The sequence below is a fragment of the Monodon monoceros genome, unplaced genomic scaffold (assembly GCF_005190385.1).
Source record: "Monodon monoceros isolate NGI ecotype Baffin Bay Population unplaced genomic scaffold, NGI_Narwhal_1 Super_Scaffold_19, whole genome shotgun sequence".
Classification (NCBI taxonomy): Eukaryota; Metazoa; Chordata; class Mammalia; order Artiodactyla; family Monodontidae; genus Monodon; species Monodon monoceros.
Genome location: NW_021703775.1, coordinates 13,111,372 through 13,132,102, shown reverse-complemented (window position 1 = coordinate 13,132,102; position 20,731 = coordinate 13,111,372). Strand labels below are relative to the sequence as shown.

General features: G+C 38.2%; 1 protein-coding gene across 1 annotated transcript in view; it reads right to left on the bottom strand.

Moving 5' to 3' along the window:
- The window catches only part of CHMP3 (charged multivesicular body protein 3), an 84,132-nt gene extending 66,398 nt beyond the window's left edge, over window positions 1–17,734 (bottom strand). The window contains exon 1 of the mRNA XM_029231824.1: window positions 17,565–17,734. Coding sequence (XP_029087657.1) covers window positions 17,565–17,609 — 45 coding nt within the window. The 5' untranslated portion in view covers window positions 17,610–17,734. The remainder of the gene's footprint in view (window positions 1–17,564) is intronic.
- Window positions 17,735–20,731: the final 2,997 nt, after the last annotated feature.

Sequence of the window (20,731 nt, the reverse complement as noted above, 5' to 3'; positions counted from 1 at the left end):
CCAGTGTCTTCTGTATTGTTTTACATGTCTAGTATTGAAAAATTCTAATTCAAAGAGATTAAGAAACTATTTTATTACATCTGTTTACCATTACAGTTACTTAACAATTTGCCTTTTAATTTAAGGCTGTCCATTGTTTAAACGAATCTAGAAGACTGAAAGCAAAGTCATTTAAAAATGGTTGTTTCAAAATTTATCGTTACATTATATAACTGCTCATGTTCATTAAGGGGTGAACATTCAATTTAAGACAATAAATGGCAACAGTGAAATGACTTTTGTAAAAACACACTGCTGCATTGTTTGCAGTAGCGAAAGTCTAGAAATTACCTAAATGTATATCAACAGAAAACTAGTTAAACACATTAGAGAATTTCCATAAGTGAACAGTATATTCTAATTAAAGAGAGAAAGGCAATTCAGTGAGGACTACCCATGGAATTAATTCTCAAAATATAAATGAAAATAGCAAGGTAAAGAATGTGTACAGTATAACATTACATATGTTAAAGGGAGAGAAAGAGGAAAGAGAGGGAGAGGCTAAAGGAGAGAAGGAAGGAGCAGGCAAGGGGAGGAAGAGAGGGAGGTGAAAAAAAGGGAGAGAGATATAAAAATATGTCTCTATACAATCATATATTATGGAATATCGACAGAAAAATCCACAGGAAATTAGGCTGCCTTCAAAGATAGAAACTGAATTAATTTGTGAACAGGAGTGAAAGGGAGATTTACTTTTTCCTGTAATTTAGGATACACTTTGCTGCCTTTTAAATTTTATAATATGTGCAAATATAACCTATTTCAAGAAATACTTATTAAAAATATAACATAAAAAAGAATTATGAAAAAAGTCCAGGTTCAGAAGCTGCTTTAAATCACCCCTGTTTGGAATAAATACTTTAAAATTCTACCTTGTAATATTAGAATATTCATTAAGGCTATTTAAAAAAAATTGTTTTAGATGCCACACAGTCTTCTCTGTTAGACAACTACCCAAAACTTTAAAATAGTTCAATGTGAACCCAAATTTTGCTTCACTTTCGTAAGTGATAACCAGCAGTTTCTAAAATTAAAAAGTTTTAAAAAGTAAAATGTATGACAAATGATGATAATTGAAGACTAAAGTCAACCTGTCTTCATTATATGGGAAAATAGTAATTAATTTACCTACTTTTATTTCCAAACCAGAATAACAAGTTTTCTGATTTAGTGCAAAATGTATTTTCAGCTCTGCAAAAAGACTTCAATGTTACAAGTAATACACTTCATTGTGAAGGATCACTGTATATCATATATGGGGTTGCAGCTCAGGAAAATGAGAGCAAGAAAGAGAAATGTGCAAATGATACAACACAGAGAAGAATATAATACGCACTTAGTGAGAAAATAAAGATTCAAACAAAGGCATTAAAGAAAGGTTTAATCTAAGGGGGGATAATTTCAAAAAGATTTGGAGATTTCCATCTCTGCCTAGATATAGAAAGCTGAGAAGACCCTCAAGACGGTAAGACAAAGCTGAATGAACTACAAAATAACTTTTCCTGAACCTGTTGAAAAGTTCAGGTCACAAGGCAACAGTGCAGCATGAAATCTAAAGAAAGGCACTTCTAAGAAAAGAGGGAACACCAGCACTGAATCATCTGTGGCATAGCCTGGACGGCAGGCACCTTAAAAGCAACTGAAGAAAATTCAGTTAAATTTCTAAATAAATTGATAAAGTCCAAGTGTGGGTTAGTGGACAGCAAAGAACCTCAGGAGCCACAAGTACAATAGGAGGTCACATCAACTTTCAGGTTCTGCAAATAGAAATGGCATAAAAATGCTGAAACGTACACAAAGAATGCCTTCATTGGCTCACAAAACTTGACACAGCTGAAGAAAGAATCAACAAACTTGAAGAAAAGTCAATAGAAGTTACCCAAACTAAAAAAAAGAATAAAATAAAGCAAAGTATCCAAGAGCTATGAGATAATAACAAATGGTCTAACACATGTGTAGTTGGTAACCCAGCAGGAAATGAGAGAAGAGAGCGTAAGTATTTGAGGAAACAATGGCTGAAAATTTTCCAAAAATAATGAAAAATATCAAACCACAGATGCAGAAAGCTCAGAGAATCCCAAACAAGGTAAATATCAAAAACAAAAGAAAACAAACAAAAAATACAATGTAACACCACACAACACACCTAAACACATTATATTCAAGATGCTGAAAATCAGAGATAAAATCTTAAACCCAGCTAGAGAGGAAAAAAGTATGCATTAATGACAAAGGAACGAAGATAAGAAGTACATCAGACTTCTCAAAAGAAACTATGATCAGGAGATAACGGAGAGACATCTTTAAAGTGCTGAGAGAATTTTAAAAATCCTCTCAATCCAAAATTCTATATTGGTGAAAATATCATTCAAAGTGAAGACAACTTCCAGATTCAGCTCTGATATATACAGATTGGAAGTCATCACTCCCACCCATAAAACAAGGAAAAAAACCAACAACTTTCCTTTGATTCAACAGAAAACCAAGGTTATAGGGCAAACTGCCATCCTGCAATGTGGAGAGAGAGGTGAATACAGAGAGTGACAGTTGAGATATGCTTACCTGGACCACTGGAAGGAACATTTAAATGGTAATTTCGACTAATTGCTGGTAGATGAGTGTAGACTACCATGAGAATGAAACTCCTAGGGCCCCCAAAACTTTCATGGGCTTTACCTCCAAGAACCACAGAAGCTTCTCATGGTGAAAAAGCAAGAAAGATACCCCTGTTTCTCTGGCAGGGAGAAAAGAAAAGTAACCATTCTGAAATATTCACACAGTGTTGTTCTTCATAAAAAAGGCCTTTCTCCAGTAAAACAAACCTTACTAGAGCCTTATCTCACCCTGGAGAAGGGCGTTTATCTGACATTGTCTGCTTTCTCCTAGTCTTCCTATGTCACTGGGAGTGGGCAGGAAGCTAAGAAACACTTGTGAACGCCACATCCAGGGACACAGGTCACTACAACACTGAGTTTTAATAAGATTACAGAATGCTCCCAGTCCCCCACACCTTACCACCCCACCAATAGGGCTCCAGTATAACAATGCATTAGAGATAAAAGAGACGCAAGATGCATGCCCTATCTAAAGAGGAGTTTTTGTAGATGCCCAAGATAACAAGAGAAATAAAAACAAGGACAGTAGAGGAACTTTAAGCCTCTGGCACCTATAGCCACAGCAAACATTAACATAGCCAAACCCCTAGCCTGATCACCATAAAACCTCATACTGAAGACCTATTTACCTCATTTCCTATTACCCCACACATCATGTCGTTTTCAACAAAAAATTACAAAGCATTCTAAAAGACAAGAAAAACCATAGTCTGAAGAGACAAAGTAAGCATCAGAACCAGACTTAAATATGACATAGATATTGACATTTTCTGGCTCTTGTGGGAAAAGTAAACATTACCCAAGAAGAGACAGGTAATGTAAGCACAAAGATGGAACCATTAAGGATCAAAAGGAAATGCTAGAACTATAAAATAAGTTAATATTATAACAGAAATGAAGACTGCATTTGACGAGTTCATCAGTACATAAGACATAGACAAAGAATAGATCAGTGAATCTGAACCACTGAATAGAAACTTGCAAAACTGAAATGCAATAGGAAAAAGAATGAAAACAAACAGAAGAGGATATCTAAGAACAGTGGACAATTTCAAAAGATGTAACATACACATAACTGAATACCAGAAGGAGAAAAAAAGAGAAAACAGTACAGAAAAAATATGAAATAATAATAGCTGAGAACTTTCCAAAATTAATGACAGACTCCAAACCATGGATAAAGGAAGCAAAGAGAAGACAAAGTAGGATAAGAATCCAAAAAATGACAACTAGTTATCTCATTTCAAAATGGGGAACATGAGAGCAAAGAGAAAATTTTGAAAGAGAAAAAACATACCTCACCTACAGGGGAACAAAGATAAGAATTACAAAAGACTCCTTGTTAGAAACTATGGAAGCAAGAAGAGAGTGGAGTGAGATAAAGTGTTGGAGAAAAAATCACCAACTTAGAATTCTACATCCAGCAAAATTATCTTTCAAAAGAGGAGAAGTAAAGATTTTATCAGACAAACAAAAATTGAAGGAATTCATCACAGCAGATCTAGATTACCAGAAATGTTTTTTAAAAGTTCTTCAGGGAGAAGCAAAATTATACAGGTCAGAAACTGGGACATATATAAAGAAAGGATATTAGGGAAAGAATAAATGAAGAAAAAATCTTTTTTCTTATTCTTAACTTTTTTTGGGGGGGGGGGTGTGGCATGGCTTGCGGCTATTAGTTCCCCGACCAGGGATTGAACCCATGCCCCAGAAGTGAAAGCACTGAGTCCTAACCACTGGACCGCCAGGGAATTTCCTATTCTTAAAGTAATAATAGTGACAGTATATTGGGTGAAGATAGAATATGGATAACTGAAATGAATGAGAGCAATATCATAATGGACAGAATACACTGTTAAAAGGTATCTGCATTACATGTGAAACAGTATAATGGCATTTGAAGTTAATGTAATTACAAATGTATATTTCAAAATCTGGGACAATCACTAAAAACTTTTTAAAAACACATAACTGATATGCTAATAGATGAGATTAAATAAATCATATGAAAGGTTCAGTGAAAACTGGACAGGGGAAAGCAAGAAAGTGAGAGAGAGAGAAAGAGAGAAAGAAAGAAAGAGTCAACTATACATTGCCTACAAGACTAAGGTTAAAAGTAAATATAAAGACTAACATTAAAAGTAAAAGGAAGGAGCAAACACTAATCAAAAGCAAGCTCTCTCCTATCTCACACAGTATATAGAAATTAACTCTACATTAGTCAAAGACCTAGATATAGGAGCTAAAACTATAAAACTCAGAAGAAAATACAGGGATAAATCATCATAACTTTAGATTTGTATTAGAAACCTCCCAAAAGCATGAGCAAAAAAAAAAAAGAGGGCTTGCCTGGTGGTGCAGTGATTGAGAGTCCGCCTGCTGATGCAGGGGACACGGGTTCGTATCCCGGTCTGGGAAGATCCCACATGCCGCGGAGCGGCTGGGCCCGTGAGCCATGGCCGCTGGGCCTGTGCGTCCGGAGCCTGTGCTCCACAACGGGAGAGCCCACAACAGTGAGAGGCCCATGTACGGCAAAAAAAAATGTATATTGAACTTCATCAAAATTAAAAACTGTGCATCAAAGAATATTATCAGAAAAATAATAAGATCACCTATAGAATGGGAGAAAATATTTGCAAATTATATACCTGATAAGGGTCTTCTAACAAAATATATAAAGAATTCATACAACTCAATAACAAAAAGACAACCCAATTAAAAAACAGGCAAAGGGCATAAACAGGCATTTCTCTGAAGGAGATATACAAATGGCCAAAAATCACATGAAAAGATATTCAACCTCATTTGTCATTAAGGGAATGTAAATAAAAACCACAAGATACCACTTCACATAGAGCATACTGACTATAATAACAGAATTGGTTATAATCAAAAATATAAGTGTTAGCAAGGAGAGAAATAGGAACACTTGTACATTGCTGGTGGGAAGGTAAAATGGTGAAGCCACTGTGAAAAACAGTTACGGAGTTCCTCAAAAAGGTAAATAAATTCTACTCCTAGGTATATACCCAAAAGAATTGAAAATAGGTACTCAAAAAATATTCATATGAGAATGTTCATAACAGCACTATTCACAACAGTCAAAAGGTTGAAACAACTCAAATGTCTATCACTGGATGAATGCATGAGTTGTGAGATATGTATGCAATGAAATATCATTCAGCCATAAAAAGGAAGTAAGTACTAGCTACATCATGGATGAACCTTGAAAACACTGTAGTAAATGAAAGAAGCCAGACATAAAAGGCCCATATATTGTATGATTCCACTTATAAGAAATTAGAATAGAAAACAGATTGGTAGTCACCAGATGCTGGAGGGAGATTAGAATAGGCAGTAACTGCTTAGAGGGTACAGGGCTTTATTTTAGAGTGATGAAAATGTTTTGGAAATAGATAGAGGTGGTGGTTGCATGTTATGAATGTACCAAATGCCACTGAATTGTTCAGGGTAAAATGGTTCATTTTATGTTATGTAAATTTCATATCAATGAAAATGAAGTAAAGAAAGAAAAAAGAAAGAGAGGGAGTGTGGGAGAAAGAAAGGAAGGAAGAAAAGGAGGGTGGCTGTATTAAGACAAAGCAGACTTCAGTACAAAAAAACTTATCAGAGCAACAGAGGCATTAACTAAGGATTCAGTAAGAAAACAAAACAATCCTTAGTGTGCATGCACCTAAAAACAGAGCATCAAAATATATGAGGCAAAAATTCATAGACCTGAAAGGGGAAATGGACAAATCCATGTTATAGCTGGAGAATTCAAAACCTCCCTTGAGGTTTGGAACAAATGGAACAGAGAGAAAATCAGTAAGGATATAGCTGACCTGAACGGAACTATCAGTCAACTTGATCTAATTAACATTTATAGAATACTCTGTCCAACAACAGAACACATAGACTTCTCAAGCTCACATGGAAACACTCCTCAAGACAGACCACTTTCTGGGCCATAACACACACACTCTAACAAATTTTTAAAAAATAGAAATCATACAAAGTGTGTTGTGAGATCACAATGGAATGAAGTTAGAAATCAGTAACAGAAAAGTAGCTGGAAAATCCCCAAATTTTGGAGATTAAACAACACACATCTAAGTAACACATGGGTCAAAGAAAAAGTCTCAAGATAAATTTAAAATTATTTTGAATTAAATTAAAGTGGAAATAAATACAACTTATGAAAATGTGTAGGGTGCAGCAAAAGCATTGGGAAGTTAATTTATAGCATTAACTGCATATATTAGGAGAGAGCTAAACATCAATAATCTAAGATTCCACCTCAGGAAACTAAAGAAAGAAGAGCAATTTAAGCATCAAGCAAGCAAAAGAAAAGAAACAATAAAAATTACAGAATCAATGAAATTGAAAGGAGGAAAGTATAATAATAGAAAATCAATGAAACCAAAATCTGGCTCTTTAAACAGATCAATAAAATAGATAAGCCTTTAGCCAGGTGAACAGAGAAAAAAAGAGAGAAGACAAGTTTACCAATATCAGAAATGCAAAAGGGGTCATCACTATTGATTCCATGGAGAATAAAAAGACAATAAAGGAATATTATGAAAAATTCTATGCTCACAAACTTGGTAAATTAGATGAAAGGGACCGATTACTTGAAAGCCTACTAAAACTCACACAAGGAGAAGTAGATTATCTGAATAGGCCTATTATTACTAAAGCAATTGAATTGGTAGTTAATAACTTCCCAACAAAGAAAGTATCAGGCCCAGATGGTTTCACTGGTGAATTCTACCAAAGATTTAAGGAAGTAATGATAACAATTCTCTACAAAATCTTCAAGGAAATATAAGAGTGAATATTTCTTAACTCATTCTATGAGGCCAGCATTATCCTAATATCAAAACCAGATAAAGACATTACAAGAAAGGAAAACTACAGACCAGTATCTCTCGTGAATGCAAAAATCCTCAACAAAACGTTAACAAATTGAATGTAAAATTACATAAAAAGAATTATAAACCACAACCAAGTGTGATTTATTCCAGGTACGCAAAGCTGGTTCAACATTCAAAAATCAGTCACCGTAATCCACCACACATCAATAGGCTAAATAAGAAAAATCATATGAATTGACACAGGAAAACCATTCTCCTATACTCACAATAAAAACTTTCCACAAACCTGAATAAAAGGAAAATTCCTCAATTTAATTAAAAAAAAAACTGCAACCCCACCCTCACCCCAAACTATAGCTAACATCATAATTAATGGCAAGAAATTAGAAGCTTTCCCCCTAAGATAAGGAACAAGGCAAGGATATCATCTCTCTCTACTCCTATTCAACACTGTAATGAAGTCCTAGCTAATACAATACAAAAAGAAGAGGTACACAAATTTGGGACAAAACAATTAAACTGATGTGTGTGTGTGTATATATATATATATTTATTTATTTATATTTATATTTATATATATTTGTTGTTGATTCTTTGGAATGGATATAAAAAATCTCCAAGAACTCCAAGAATTAACAAGCAAATATAGCAAGGTCATAGGACAGAAGATTAATATACAAAAGTTAACTGCTTTCCAGTATTCCAGTAATAAACAATTGGAATCCGAAATTTTAAAAACATTTACCATAGCACCAAACAAAACAATAAAACACTTGGGTAAAAATCTAACAATACATCTAGGATGTACATGTAGAAAACTACAAAACGTTAATGAAAGAAATCACAGACATATAAATAAATGGAGAGATATTCCATGTTCATGGATTGGAAGACTAAACACTAATATATCAGTTCTTCCCAACTTCATCTGTAGATTCAATGCAATCCCAATCAAAATCACCAGAATCTATTCTGTAGATATCAACAAACTGATTTTAAAGTTTATATGGAAAGGCAAAAATGCCCTGGAGCAACCAAGACAACCGTGAAGAAAAACAATGCTGGAGGATTCCCCATTACCCAACTTTAAGACTTAATATAAAGCTACAGTATTCAAGACAGAGTAGTTGGCCAAAGAACAGACACATAGATCAACAGACCAGAATAATTAGACCCACACAAATATGCCCAACGGATGATATAACAAATAGATATTTTTTCTCACAATTGAAGGAAACTAGTTTTTAAATGCCCTAAATTCAAATCTTCCCAATAATGCTGATTAAGCTCAATCTCCATTTTACTAACGTCCAAAATGCTAAATTCTACTTTCTGTTTATACTTGGTGAACTATATCTACGATTGGAACCCTGAGGCATGAATTGGAGCAATTTAATAACTACATAAAAGGTGGTAACTAGCTGATAGAAAAATTTCACATGACCACCAGAAAATCTTGCTTTCCCCAAATGTTAGCAATAGTCAGAAAAATAAAGAACATATTTTCTGAACTTGGTCTTCATGTCTCAGCTTAAATGTTACTTTGGGAGGCCTTCTGTGACCCCTGGGATAAGTTAAACCCACTTGCAGTATAATTAGGCAGAACCCTATACCTCCTCTCTTTTGTAAACATTACATTAATTACATTAAACTAACATAATTATATATAACTAATATACTGATATTAATGTGTATACACATTATAGACTGTATGGCTCCAGCAGGTCAAAGACCTTTTCTTATTCACTAACCCCTTGTGCCCCTGGCACAAAACAAATGCTCAATAATTATCTGTTGAATTTAACTGCATAAAATATGTGTTGTGAAGAAGAGGCATAAAATTTCAGTCACCAGAAACACCAAAGATCTATGTTTTTAAATGTCAAAGAGAAAAAGGTTCATAAAACTGGTCAAAATTTTTTCTTTAACTTACAAAATCGAAAGGGATTTTGTGAAAGAAAAAATTCCTAAGAGAAATGGGAATAACCAAAATTATCCAGCCATGACCCAGATCAGTAGTTCTCAACCTCACTCCACACAGAAGTTACCTGGGACATTTAAACAATACGAATTTAATTGGGCTAGTAATAGAGCCCAAATGATAGGTAGTACTTAAAATTTCTTCAGGTGAATCTAATGTTCTGTTAGGGTAAAATACAGTCCAGTACAAAGAGCTCAAGAAACTGTCTCAAACAAGTCTCACAACTGGAAAGATCACTACAATAAACAAGAAAATGAAAACTGATAAAATGGAAAATTAACAAACATTTATTTAATACCAATAGGGTTTTAGTAATAAACAAAAAGCATTTATAATTGATAGGTTAAGTAGAACATAAGCAAGGAGTACAGTATAAAGAAAAATCAAATTGTAAATCAGACAGTATGCTGTGAAAACCATAAGAATTCTACAGAGAATTTCACACTATCAAGATATATACTTTATTCAAATTCATTCATAGAGTCTACTACATGTCAAGCCAACTAGGCACAGGAAACTAAAACAAATAAAAGTGTGTTTTCTATAAACAGTGTGGAAACAAATGGTAAGCCAAATGGAAAACAAGATGATTGAATCCCTGTTCTCATCCTTCATTGAAATTAATTAAGTGGATTGAAGACTTAAATACAGAACGCAAAACTATGTTACTTTAAGAAGACAGTATAGGAGAATACCTTTATGATTTCAGATTAGGAAAGGATTTCTTCCTTTTTTTTTTTTTTAGGAAAGGATTTCTTTAAAAAGACACAAAAATCAATAAGCATAAAGGAACAGACTGATATTCTTATCTATACTGAAATTAAGAATTTTTACTCATCATAAGATACCATTTAAAGGAAGGAAAAAGTTCAGAAAATTGGAGAAGCTATTTGTAACCACATAAATGGGAACAAAAGCATTTATAAAGCCTTGGTATCCAGAATATATAAAGACCTGTATCCAGGATACATAAAGATTTCCTATGAATCAATGTCTTTTTTTTTGAATTCTGAACTTTGTATGTGAAAACCCACAGGATGAACGTGTCTCTGCATGATGTTATCTTCTTCCAGAGAAGACCTAATTTGCTTCAGGCAAACATCTAGCCTAAGAACACTGACAACTGGTTATTAATTAAGCTTAATAAATCCAATCAGGGATAGGGATGATTTGACACTGGACAGCAGTCTTTGCAAAGGCCGATTTACTTCCAGCTCACTATTACCACTAAGGTGTATCCTTTCAGAGTTCTAACCAAAAGCCTTGGGGACTTAAATGAGTCCCTCATCCTTTGTGTGCCCTGCACTCCAATTTTTGAACCCCCTAACCACAGGATGTCAAAATCTCTCCTCAAATTCTCAGTTTCTCAACACTGCATGAGGAATTAGAGGATCTCTTTAGGGGGAAAAACTGGTCCCAAATGACTGGGCTCATGTAATTGAGCTTCCCACTTCTCTCAGAGCTTGATTTTGCAATTCTTCACTACCTTGGTAGTTTTCAGTAATTTCAAATGGTTATACTTTTAATCTAGCTCTTCTAGTTATTTTCAGCAGGAGGGCTGGCTCAAAAAGCCTAGTCTCTAATCACCTTCATAATTTTTTAAAGACTATATTTCTTTCTTCTAATTAAAAGGCCTAGAAGCAAGAACACTCCAGTAGTAATAAGCACCACGAGCACCTAAATTTTGGTTTCTAAATACCATTCCCACTAAAAGAAATTTGTACTCCTTGGAGAAATTGTTGATTCCATGTATCAGGGTGGGATATACAAATCACACTGCTATAGACAGAATGTTTGTATCCTCCCAGTTGGGATGTTGAAACAGTCCTCAATGTGATGGTATCTGGAGGTGGGGCCTTTGGGAAGTGATTAGGTCATGATGGCAGAGCCCTCATGAAATGAGTTTAGTGCCTTATAACAGAGACTCCAGAAAGCTTGATCCCCCTTTCTGCCCATGTGAGGGCACAGTGAAAAAATGGTCACCTATGAACTAGGAATCAGGTCGTCATCAGACACTGAATCTGAGGGTTCCTTGATCTTGGACTTCTCAGCCTCCAGTACTGTGAGAAATAAATTTCTACTGTGTATAAGCTACCCAGTCTGTGGCATTTTGTTATAACGGCCCAAATGGACTAAAACAGATATCTAGTTAAAAGTAAATTCCTCTCCCACTTTTGACCCCCAGCTACCTAGCTCCTCTCCCTGAAGGTGATGTCTGTATAAAGGACTTTGGGTATCCTTCAAGATTTAAAACATATATAAAACTAGAAATTAGCCAAAAACAACAAATATAAGTGAACTTAGGTCAAAAATTGCCTACTCTGATCACTGTCAGATGGATATAGAGAAGATGGTCAATTAGGGTATCTTCAAATGTGTAAGCATTTTCTCTCACCATCTCTACTTCATGAAACAAATATTTGATAGACACCTTACTCTTATTAAGGGAGTTCAGCACTATGCTGAAAAGTAGATGATAAGAAAAACGCGATCCTTGCTCTTAAGAAGCTTACAGTTTTGCTGAGGACACGAAGTAAAAAAGAAAGTATTCTTCCTGGATAACACTTTACTAATGTCTTCCCTGATCCCCTGAATCCTGTCTAAAACCATGCTCTGCGGTTCCTTCCTCTCCATCACCATCCTGTCAAAAATCTGCTCTTTTCCAGAATTCTCTCAATTTCAGTTCATGATACCAACACTGAGTGGGATGATGGATTTGATGGCGGTGAGGTTAAACAGAAACCTAAGAATCATCTTTGCACTTTCATCCCACACCCAGCAGATAAGCAAATTCTGACTATATATCCTAAATATTTCTAAAACTCCTCCTATCCTTTCTATCCCCGTTTTTGCTCTCAGTTAAGACCAGCATCATCTCTCATCTGGGCCACTTAATTGCTCCATACCGAAGTCTCTTCCCTCCAATTCTTGCTCCAAACCACTATTCTGAATGCTCCCCATCCTTAGTAGGCATGATACATAGGCCTTCATTAATCTGCCCTCTACCTACCTCTCCAATTTAACATCTTACCATTGCATCCCACTCAGATATAACCTTATTTCATCCTTCAACCATTCTAAACTTTTTTCTGGTTCCTCCAACCTACATTCCACACTTCTATACCTTGCATCTGCAGTTTATTTTGTTTGGAACGCCTCTTCTTTCCCAGTTCTATACCAATCCATCCACCTGGCTAATGCCTCTTGTGACAAGACCCAGATAACCTCCCTGACCAGGTCCTCTTCCCTACTCTGAACAGTAAGTTACTCCCCCCACACACTGTGACATCATAGATCTTGTACTTACATATATTACTGCTCTTATTTACCCTAAAATATAAGCATTTTTTCACATGTCAGCCTCCCCCAAAACTTGGTATCCTTTGAAGTTGTCCTCCAGTGTCTTATTTTTGCAAACCTGATGTCAACCCAATATACACTAAAATATCTCAATAAACGTTTGTTGTATGAACTAAGTGAATGAAGCCTTCTCTTTTCCTCTATCTCCCTTTCTCATTTTCTTCCCCCTTTGGATAGCAACCCACAACCATGTGTCATGACTGTCTATGGATATAAGTTACTTACATGATTTCAGAATTCTGATGCCATAAAAGGTGACTACATGTTCTACCCAAAGGCTAAATTAGCAAAGTCCCTAAGTGAGGACAGCACAATTTTCCAGCAGAACCTCGGGTCCAAGAGAAGAATCTCTTTCAAGCATAATCTCAAGTCCCCTTGATTCCCATCCTAAGATGGTCTCAGTTTCTAAATGGATTACAAGGCTCATCTTCAGCAGGCCCAATCCAGTCTTAAGTTGGACACTTTAAGATAGAACAAGTTTCACCACTAAGATGTCTCCATCAAAGTATCTGAGATAGCTGGGGGCAAAGACTTTAGTCTGTAAAGCCCCTTATACAGCTAATGTTTCCCTGGAATATCCCTTGAAACACTGCTCATCTTAAAACTACTTGACTTGAAACCTTAATCTTATTCTGATACTCATTCATCACTCAATATTTATTTAGCACCTACTCTGTGCTGGACACTTTACCAAAGCTCTGGGGTCATCACCCATAACATAAATATGTATATGTGACGTGACCTGACTTGCCTGACCTGACTTGTCACCATGGCCTAAATGACAATGATGATGGTGTGGCATGGCTGCACCTGGCCCCTGCTTATTCTGTGCTGGGACCTCATCTTCCAGTCCCCAGTGAAAGGCATACTATAAATTGATCCTAATTCAAGAGTTGTCCAGCTGACTCTACAGCATTTAGTCGGTTCTCTTTTTCCTCTAACTCTTCTCTCTCTGCCAACATTATCTTGGATTTTGGTTTGTTTTTTAAGCTTCCATTATTTAGCTTCTTTTATAAAGTTGAATTTTTAATTTTTCTCCTTCTCCCTCTCAAAAAAAATGCCAAACTAAAACTAAAATGTCAGACATAATTTGTCTTCTTATTCATATACTGGTTCTCAATACTTTACCTGTGCTTCCACAGCTCTACGGAGAAAAAAGTACTTCTCCTTCCTGCTTTATTGGCACTTTCTGGAATTACAAATTCAATGCTAAATAATTGTGGCAGGTGACAAAACAATTTCCTCATAAATCACAAGGTATAAAGAGCTTGGTAGAAGCTGAATGTAAAGCAAACAGAGACACTCTTCTGACAAAGTAGAACAAGGTATAATTAGAACTCAAAGGATAGCTTGGAGTACCATGAAGAGGAACTTGAAGAAAATCTTGGGCAGGGTATCTCCAGTACCAGTTAAAGTAAATAATCTAACACTAAAATTCCTACTAAAGAGTCAAGAACCTGGACTTCCCAGGTGGTCCAGTGGCTAAGACTCCATGCTCCCAATGCAAGGGGCCTGGGTTTGATCCTTGGTCAGGGAACTAGATCCCACATGCATGCTGCAACTAAGATCCCATGTGCTGCAACTAAAAAAGATCCCACATGCTGCTACTAAAGATCCTGCATGCCACAACAAAGATCCCCCGTGCTGCAGCCAGGACCCGGCGCAACCAAATAAATTAAATATTTTTTTAAAAAACGAGAGTCAAGAAACAATTCACAGGCAGGAGGTATGTGGAAAATATGATAGTGGAGGGCTAAATCATTTCTTTTTTTTTTTTTAAATGTACAGCTTCACTCTAACATTTTTTTAAATTATTTATTTATTTATTTATTTTTGGTTGCGTTGGGTCTTCGTTGCTGTGCACAGGTTTTCTCTAGTTGCATCAAGCAGGGGCTACTCTTCACTGCAGTGCACGGGCTTCTCATTGTGGTGGCTTCTCTTGTTGCGGAACATGGATTCTAGGCGCGCGGGCTTCAGTAGTTGTGGCACGTGGGCTCAGTAGTTGTAGCTCGCAGGCTCAGTAGTTGTGGCGCACGGGCTTAGTTGCTCTGTGGCACAGGGGATCTTCCTGGACCAGGATTGAACCCGTGTCCCCTGCATTGGCAGGCGGATTCTTTTTATTTTTTTATTTTTATTTTTTTTTGCGGTATGCGGGCCTCTCACTGTTGTGGCCTCTCCCGTTGCGGAGCACAGGCTCTGGACGCACAGGCTCAGCGGCCATGGCTCACGGGCCCAGCCGCTCCGTGGCATGTGGGATCTTCCCGGACCGGGGCACGAACCCGTGTCCCCTTCATCGGCAGGCGGACTCTCAACCACTGCGCCACCAGGGAAGCCCCTTTTTATTTTTTATTCTTTTTAATTTATTTATTTTATTTATTTTTGGCTGTGTTGGGTCTTCGTTGCTGTGCGTGGGCTGTCTCTAGTTGCGGCGAGTGGGGGCTACTCTTTGTTGTGGTGCACGGGCTTCTCATTGCGGTGGCTTCTCTTGTTGCAGAACATAGGCTCTAGGCACGCGGGCTTCAGTAGTTGTGGCACGTGGGTTCAGTAGTTGTGGCTCACAGCTCTAAAGCACAGGCTCAGTAGTTGTGGTGCACAGGCTTAGTTGCTCCACAGCATGTGGGATCTTCCAGGACCAGGGCTCGAACCTGTGTCCCCTGCATTGGCAGGCAGATTCTTAACCACTGTGCCACCAGGGAAGTCCCCCAAATCATTTCTAATCACACAAGTCTGGGAGTGATCACTCCAACCTCTGAACTCCTGTAACTATATATGTGATACCCAATCCAGACTTGTTCTTGAAATGCATATCTTTACTTGCTAGATGATACATTCTTTGGCTGTTTATTTCATCTTTATAATATCCCTCTGGCAGGCATATTTAAAAAAAAATCTCATTTATCAACCCTGTGATTTTCAGGTTTTAACTTACTTTCACAGGTAGGCTACCCTATTGGAGGAGCATACAATCTTCGAGCTCTTAGCAATTACATTTATCATTTAAAAGCAGTCTCAGTGCTATTCAAGTAATACATATACTAGAGATCAGATTAAATAGTAATGAGACTGTTTTCCCATAATCTTCTCACTTTATGAATGGCAAACCTAAGACCAAACACTGAAGGTAATAATCCTTCCTAACGTCAAAAATACACTTCTATAATAACAAGCACCTCAGAATATATACATGCCACAAAATGTGCATCTATATAATGTTATACAGTTTGAAAAGTGATGTCACATACTCTTACCTCATTTAAGCTCCACAATTTTTATTTTACCAGGGAGTAAAACTGCATAAGTTGCCTGAGGGAACTAATAATTATTGAGTGCCTACTGTTCTGGTACCCATCATTAACAAATACGATCAACACATACTTTACGTGCCGACAACCTCATGATGCATGACATTGGTTTTTAAAACAGGCCTGCTAGAGCTGAACATGTAAGACTATTTATTACATGAAAGATTTTAGGTTTGTTTCCCATTATGTGTAAGTCTGTACTGGGTGCTGTAATTCTTCTCAAACTTTAATGTGCATACTTATCACTGGATATCTTGTCAGAATTCAAATTATGATTCAATAGGTCTCAGGTAGGGCTCAAGATTTCTAACAAGGTGCCAGGTGATGCTGATATTGTTGGTCTGCATTTTGAAAGCAAGGTTGGACTTCTCTGGTGTCACAGTGGTTAAGAATCTGCCTGCCAATGAGAGCAAGGTTGTAGAATATATAATTTACCCTGGGAGTTCCCTGATAGCCTAGCGGTTAGGATTCCGGACTTTCACTGCCAAGGCCAGAGTTTGATCCCTGGTTGGGAACTGAGATCCCATGAGCAGCCTGGGGCGGCCCAAAACAAAAACACAAATTTACCCTAACTAGCACTGCTGGCTAAAACTTAACGTCCTTTCACCTTCAATAACTCTTAAGTGATACTATTATCATTCCTACTTGACACCCAAGACTAAGGCTCAGAGAAATTGATTTTGCCTACATGACAAAGCTGACGTGTGCGGAACCAGATTACAAACTTAGGCACACGGGCTCCACAGGGCACTCAACCGCTCCACAGTATCCCGACGTGATCGCAGTTGACAGGCAGATTCTGAAGTCTAAGCCAGATGCAGACTTGTTATCTCCTGTACCACTCTTCCGAGTGGGGTCCCTGCTATAATTGTGCGTCTGGTGTCAACAAAACGTTGGAGGGCAGGGGAAAGAGATCCAGAGCCTCCCTCTCAATACGGCGCAGTGGGTAGGGAACGCCCGGACCGTCCTGCGGCGGGGACGGTGTCCTCGGGGTACCACGGAACCAGGGGAGGTACGCCAGTTGTCCTCGGGCTGGAGTGAGGGGGCGGGGCCTGCGCCAGGGAAAGGTTCCGGGCGGGACGTACCAACGCGCGCCGGGGAAGGGGTTCCAGAGGCGAGGCCGGCGCTGCTGCCTCCGCGCCCGGAGCCGAAGCCGAGGAAGTCTTAACCCGACCCTCGGCTCCCTTGTGGAGTGGAATACCAGGGTTCTCTTTCGCTACAGCCGTTTCCTAAGAGACTTCCTCCGGCCCCTCAGTCGAGTGGGAGGCCCCGGAAATGGGGGCCGAGCGGCACCTGGCCAGCCGCTGGGGGGAGACTGTCCAGTCGTTTACCAACTCTATCACGCCCCACGCAAACCCACCCACTCCGGTGCCGCCGCCGTAGCCCTTACCAGCTCTTTGGGCGGCTTCTCTGGGGTTTTTCCAAACAGCCCCATGGCGAACTGAACTCGTCTCACCCCTCCCGGCTTTCCGTTCCCTGCACCCAGGCAGGTCACGGGCAGCCGCCTGGGCGGGGCCGCTGAGAGGCGAGGAGTCGGGGCGCCAGGAGCAGGGAGCGGCCGCCGGGGAGCCTTGGTGCGCATGCGCCGAACTCATGCGCAGACTTGGGTCGGCGGAGTTTTGTCGGAAAGATTGAGGCGATTGCGCACTTTCTGGGAGGGGACTTGTGGGCCCAGGTGTGTTCTTCTGAGGCGTAGAGGCGGTTCTTCTGAAAGATGCGAGTTTATTGACTACACCTGGTGATTACAGCTGTGCCTGCTCACCTAAACCTGTATGTTGTGGCACCAGAAGTCTGTATCTCTACCCAAACGAGGTACAATACTTTTACAACCACTTTCCTAACATCTTTATCCTTCTGTCCCGTAGGCACCTCACATGCAGCGAGCCAGAAATGACCTCTTCCTCCCGGCAGACCTACTCCTCTCCTCTGTTGTCACTACCGTGACCTAGTCACTAAAACCTGGACATTATCTTTCCTGCCCCTCTTACCAAGTCCCAACAATTGTAACTTTCCTTTTTTTTTTTAAACGCCAGCCCTCCTCTTTCATCCCAAGTGTCACAGCTTCTGTTCGGGTCTTCGCCACTTCCAGCGTGAATAATTCCTACCTGCCGTGTGTGTGTGTGTGTGTGTGTTCCTGCAGTCCACATACACCATAACCTTCATCAAATTCTCAGAGGACTCTGTGACTGAAAAGGACTAGTCGCATTTTAGCTGGGCAATCTCTGATTGAACCTACAACGGTGACCTGATGGCTGCTGTCATTACCTCCTCTCATGATGGGAAGAGTCATTTAGTGCCTCAACCCCATACTCCCATCTCTGGTGGGAATGTAAAATGGTACTACACTCTGAAAATACTTTGGCAAGTTCTTTAAATGATAAACGTACATCTATCTCATGCCATTCCACTGCTAGCTATTTATCCAAGAGGAGGAGAAGAGTATGTTCTTACAAAGACTTGTACAGGCCTCCTTATTTGTAATTGCCAAGAACTGGCAATAATCCAAATGTCTATCAACAGGTGAGTGGATAAACCAATTGTGGTAGATAATAAAAAAGAACAGACTTGATACGTGCAACAACATGGATGAATCTCAATTATGCTGAGTGAAAGAAGCCAGAAAAAAAAAAAGAGTACATTTTGTATGATTTCATTTCTATAACATTCTAGAAGATGCAAACTATAGTAACGAAAGTAGATCAGTGGTTGCTAGGGCACAGGGTTTGGTTTTGAAAGAGGCAGGAAGGAGGGATTGCCAAGGGACATAAGGAATATTTGGGGGGGTGATGGATATTATCTTGTTTCTGGTGATGGTTTCACAGACACCTACAGTGTTAAAAATTGGACACTTTAACATGGAAGCAACCTAAATGTCCATCAGCAGATGAGTGGATAAAGAAGATGTAGTGTACACACATACACACAATGGAATATTACTCAGCCATAAAAAAGAATGAAATAATGCCATTTGTAGCAACATGGATGGACCTAGAGATTATCATACTAAGTGAAGTAAGTCAGACAAAGACAAATTACATATGATATCATTTATATGTTGACTCTAAAAAATGATCAAATGAAATTGTTTACAAAACAAAAACACGCACAGACATAGAAAACAAATTCTTGGTTCCCAAAGGGGAAAGGAGGAGGAGGGATAAATTAGGAGTTTGGGATTAACAGAAACAAACTACTAAATGTAAAATAGATAAGCAAGGACCTACTGTATAGCACAGGGAACTGTATTCAATATATTGTAATAACCAGTAATGGAAAAGAATCTGAAAAAGATTTTATATATATATATATATATATATATATACATACAAAATTGAATCACTTTGCTGTACACCTGAAACTAACACATTCTAAATCAACTATACTTCAATAAAAATGGACACTTTAAATATGTACACTTTATGTCAACATACTTCAATAAAGTTCTTTTTTAAAAAAATAGCAGTATAGGGGCTTCCCTGGTGGCACAGTGGTTGAGAGTCCGCCTGCCGATGCAAAGGACACGGGTTCATGCCCCGGCCCGGGAAGATTCCACATGCCGCAGAGCGGCTGGGCCCGTGAGCCATGGCCACTGAGCCTGCGCGTCCGGAGCCTGTGCTCCTCAACGGGAGAGGCCACAACAGTGAGAGGCCCGCGTACCGCAAAAATAAAAAATAACAGTATATGTTCACTGTAAAAAGTAAAACCTCCAACTCACTTCCTCAAGGAAAAAGGTCTCAAACTACTTATAATATTAAATAGTTGGTGTGAATTCTTTGTGATCTTTCCTTTGGAGAATTTTTTTATATATATTTTTACTTATTTGGGAGCATATCGTACATATTGTTTTGCAATCTTCTTTTAAAAAAATTTTACATAGATTTTCATTGATATTAATATCTAGAGCTAAGGGATTCCAAAGCAGGAATGTACTAACATTTATTTAACCATTTCCTTATTGTATGACATTAAGTGGTTTCCAGTTTTCCCCTTTAGCAATAAATATAGACACAGCTTAAATTTTTAAGGTACTATCAATATCCTCCATACAGTTTGCACAGTTTGAACTACCGACAGTGTGTGAGAGCACCCTATTCCCTAAATCCTTGCTAACAATGAATTTAATCAATATTTTACATTTTTGCCAACTCGAGGGTATAAAATATTGTTTTAAATTTTCATTTCTCTGATTACTAGTCTAGATGAGCATCTTTTGGTATATTTGTTGGCTATTTGAATTTCTTCTGTGAATTGCCTCTTCGTATCCTTTGCCCATTTTCCATTGAATTGTCTCCCTTTCTTCCTTCCTCCCTTCCTTTTATTTTTTTTTTTAGTGTGATGGAGCTCTCTGAAGATGAGAAACCTGTAGAAATGTTTTTAAGTCTCCTCCACCATATCCCTCTTCTTTTTTTTGAGAATGAACTATAAGGCAGAAATTTTTCAGGTGGGAGGTCACTGGACTTCCAATTAGTCAACAATATTTATTAAATGCTTACTATGTGTCAGACATTCTATAGGCTGTAAGAAAACCACGATGGACAAAAAAGAACCTCATACAAT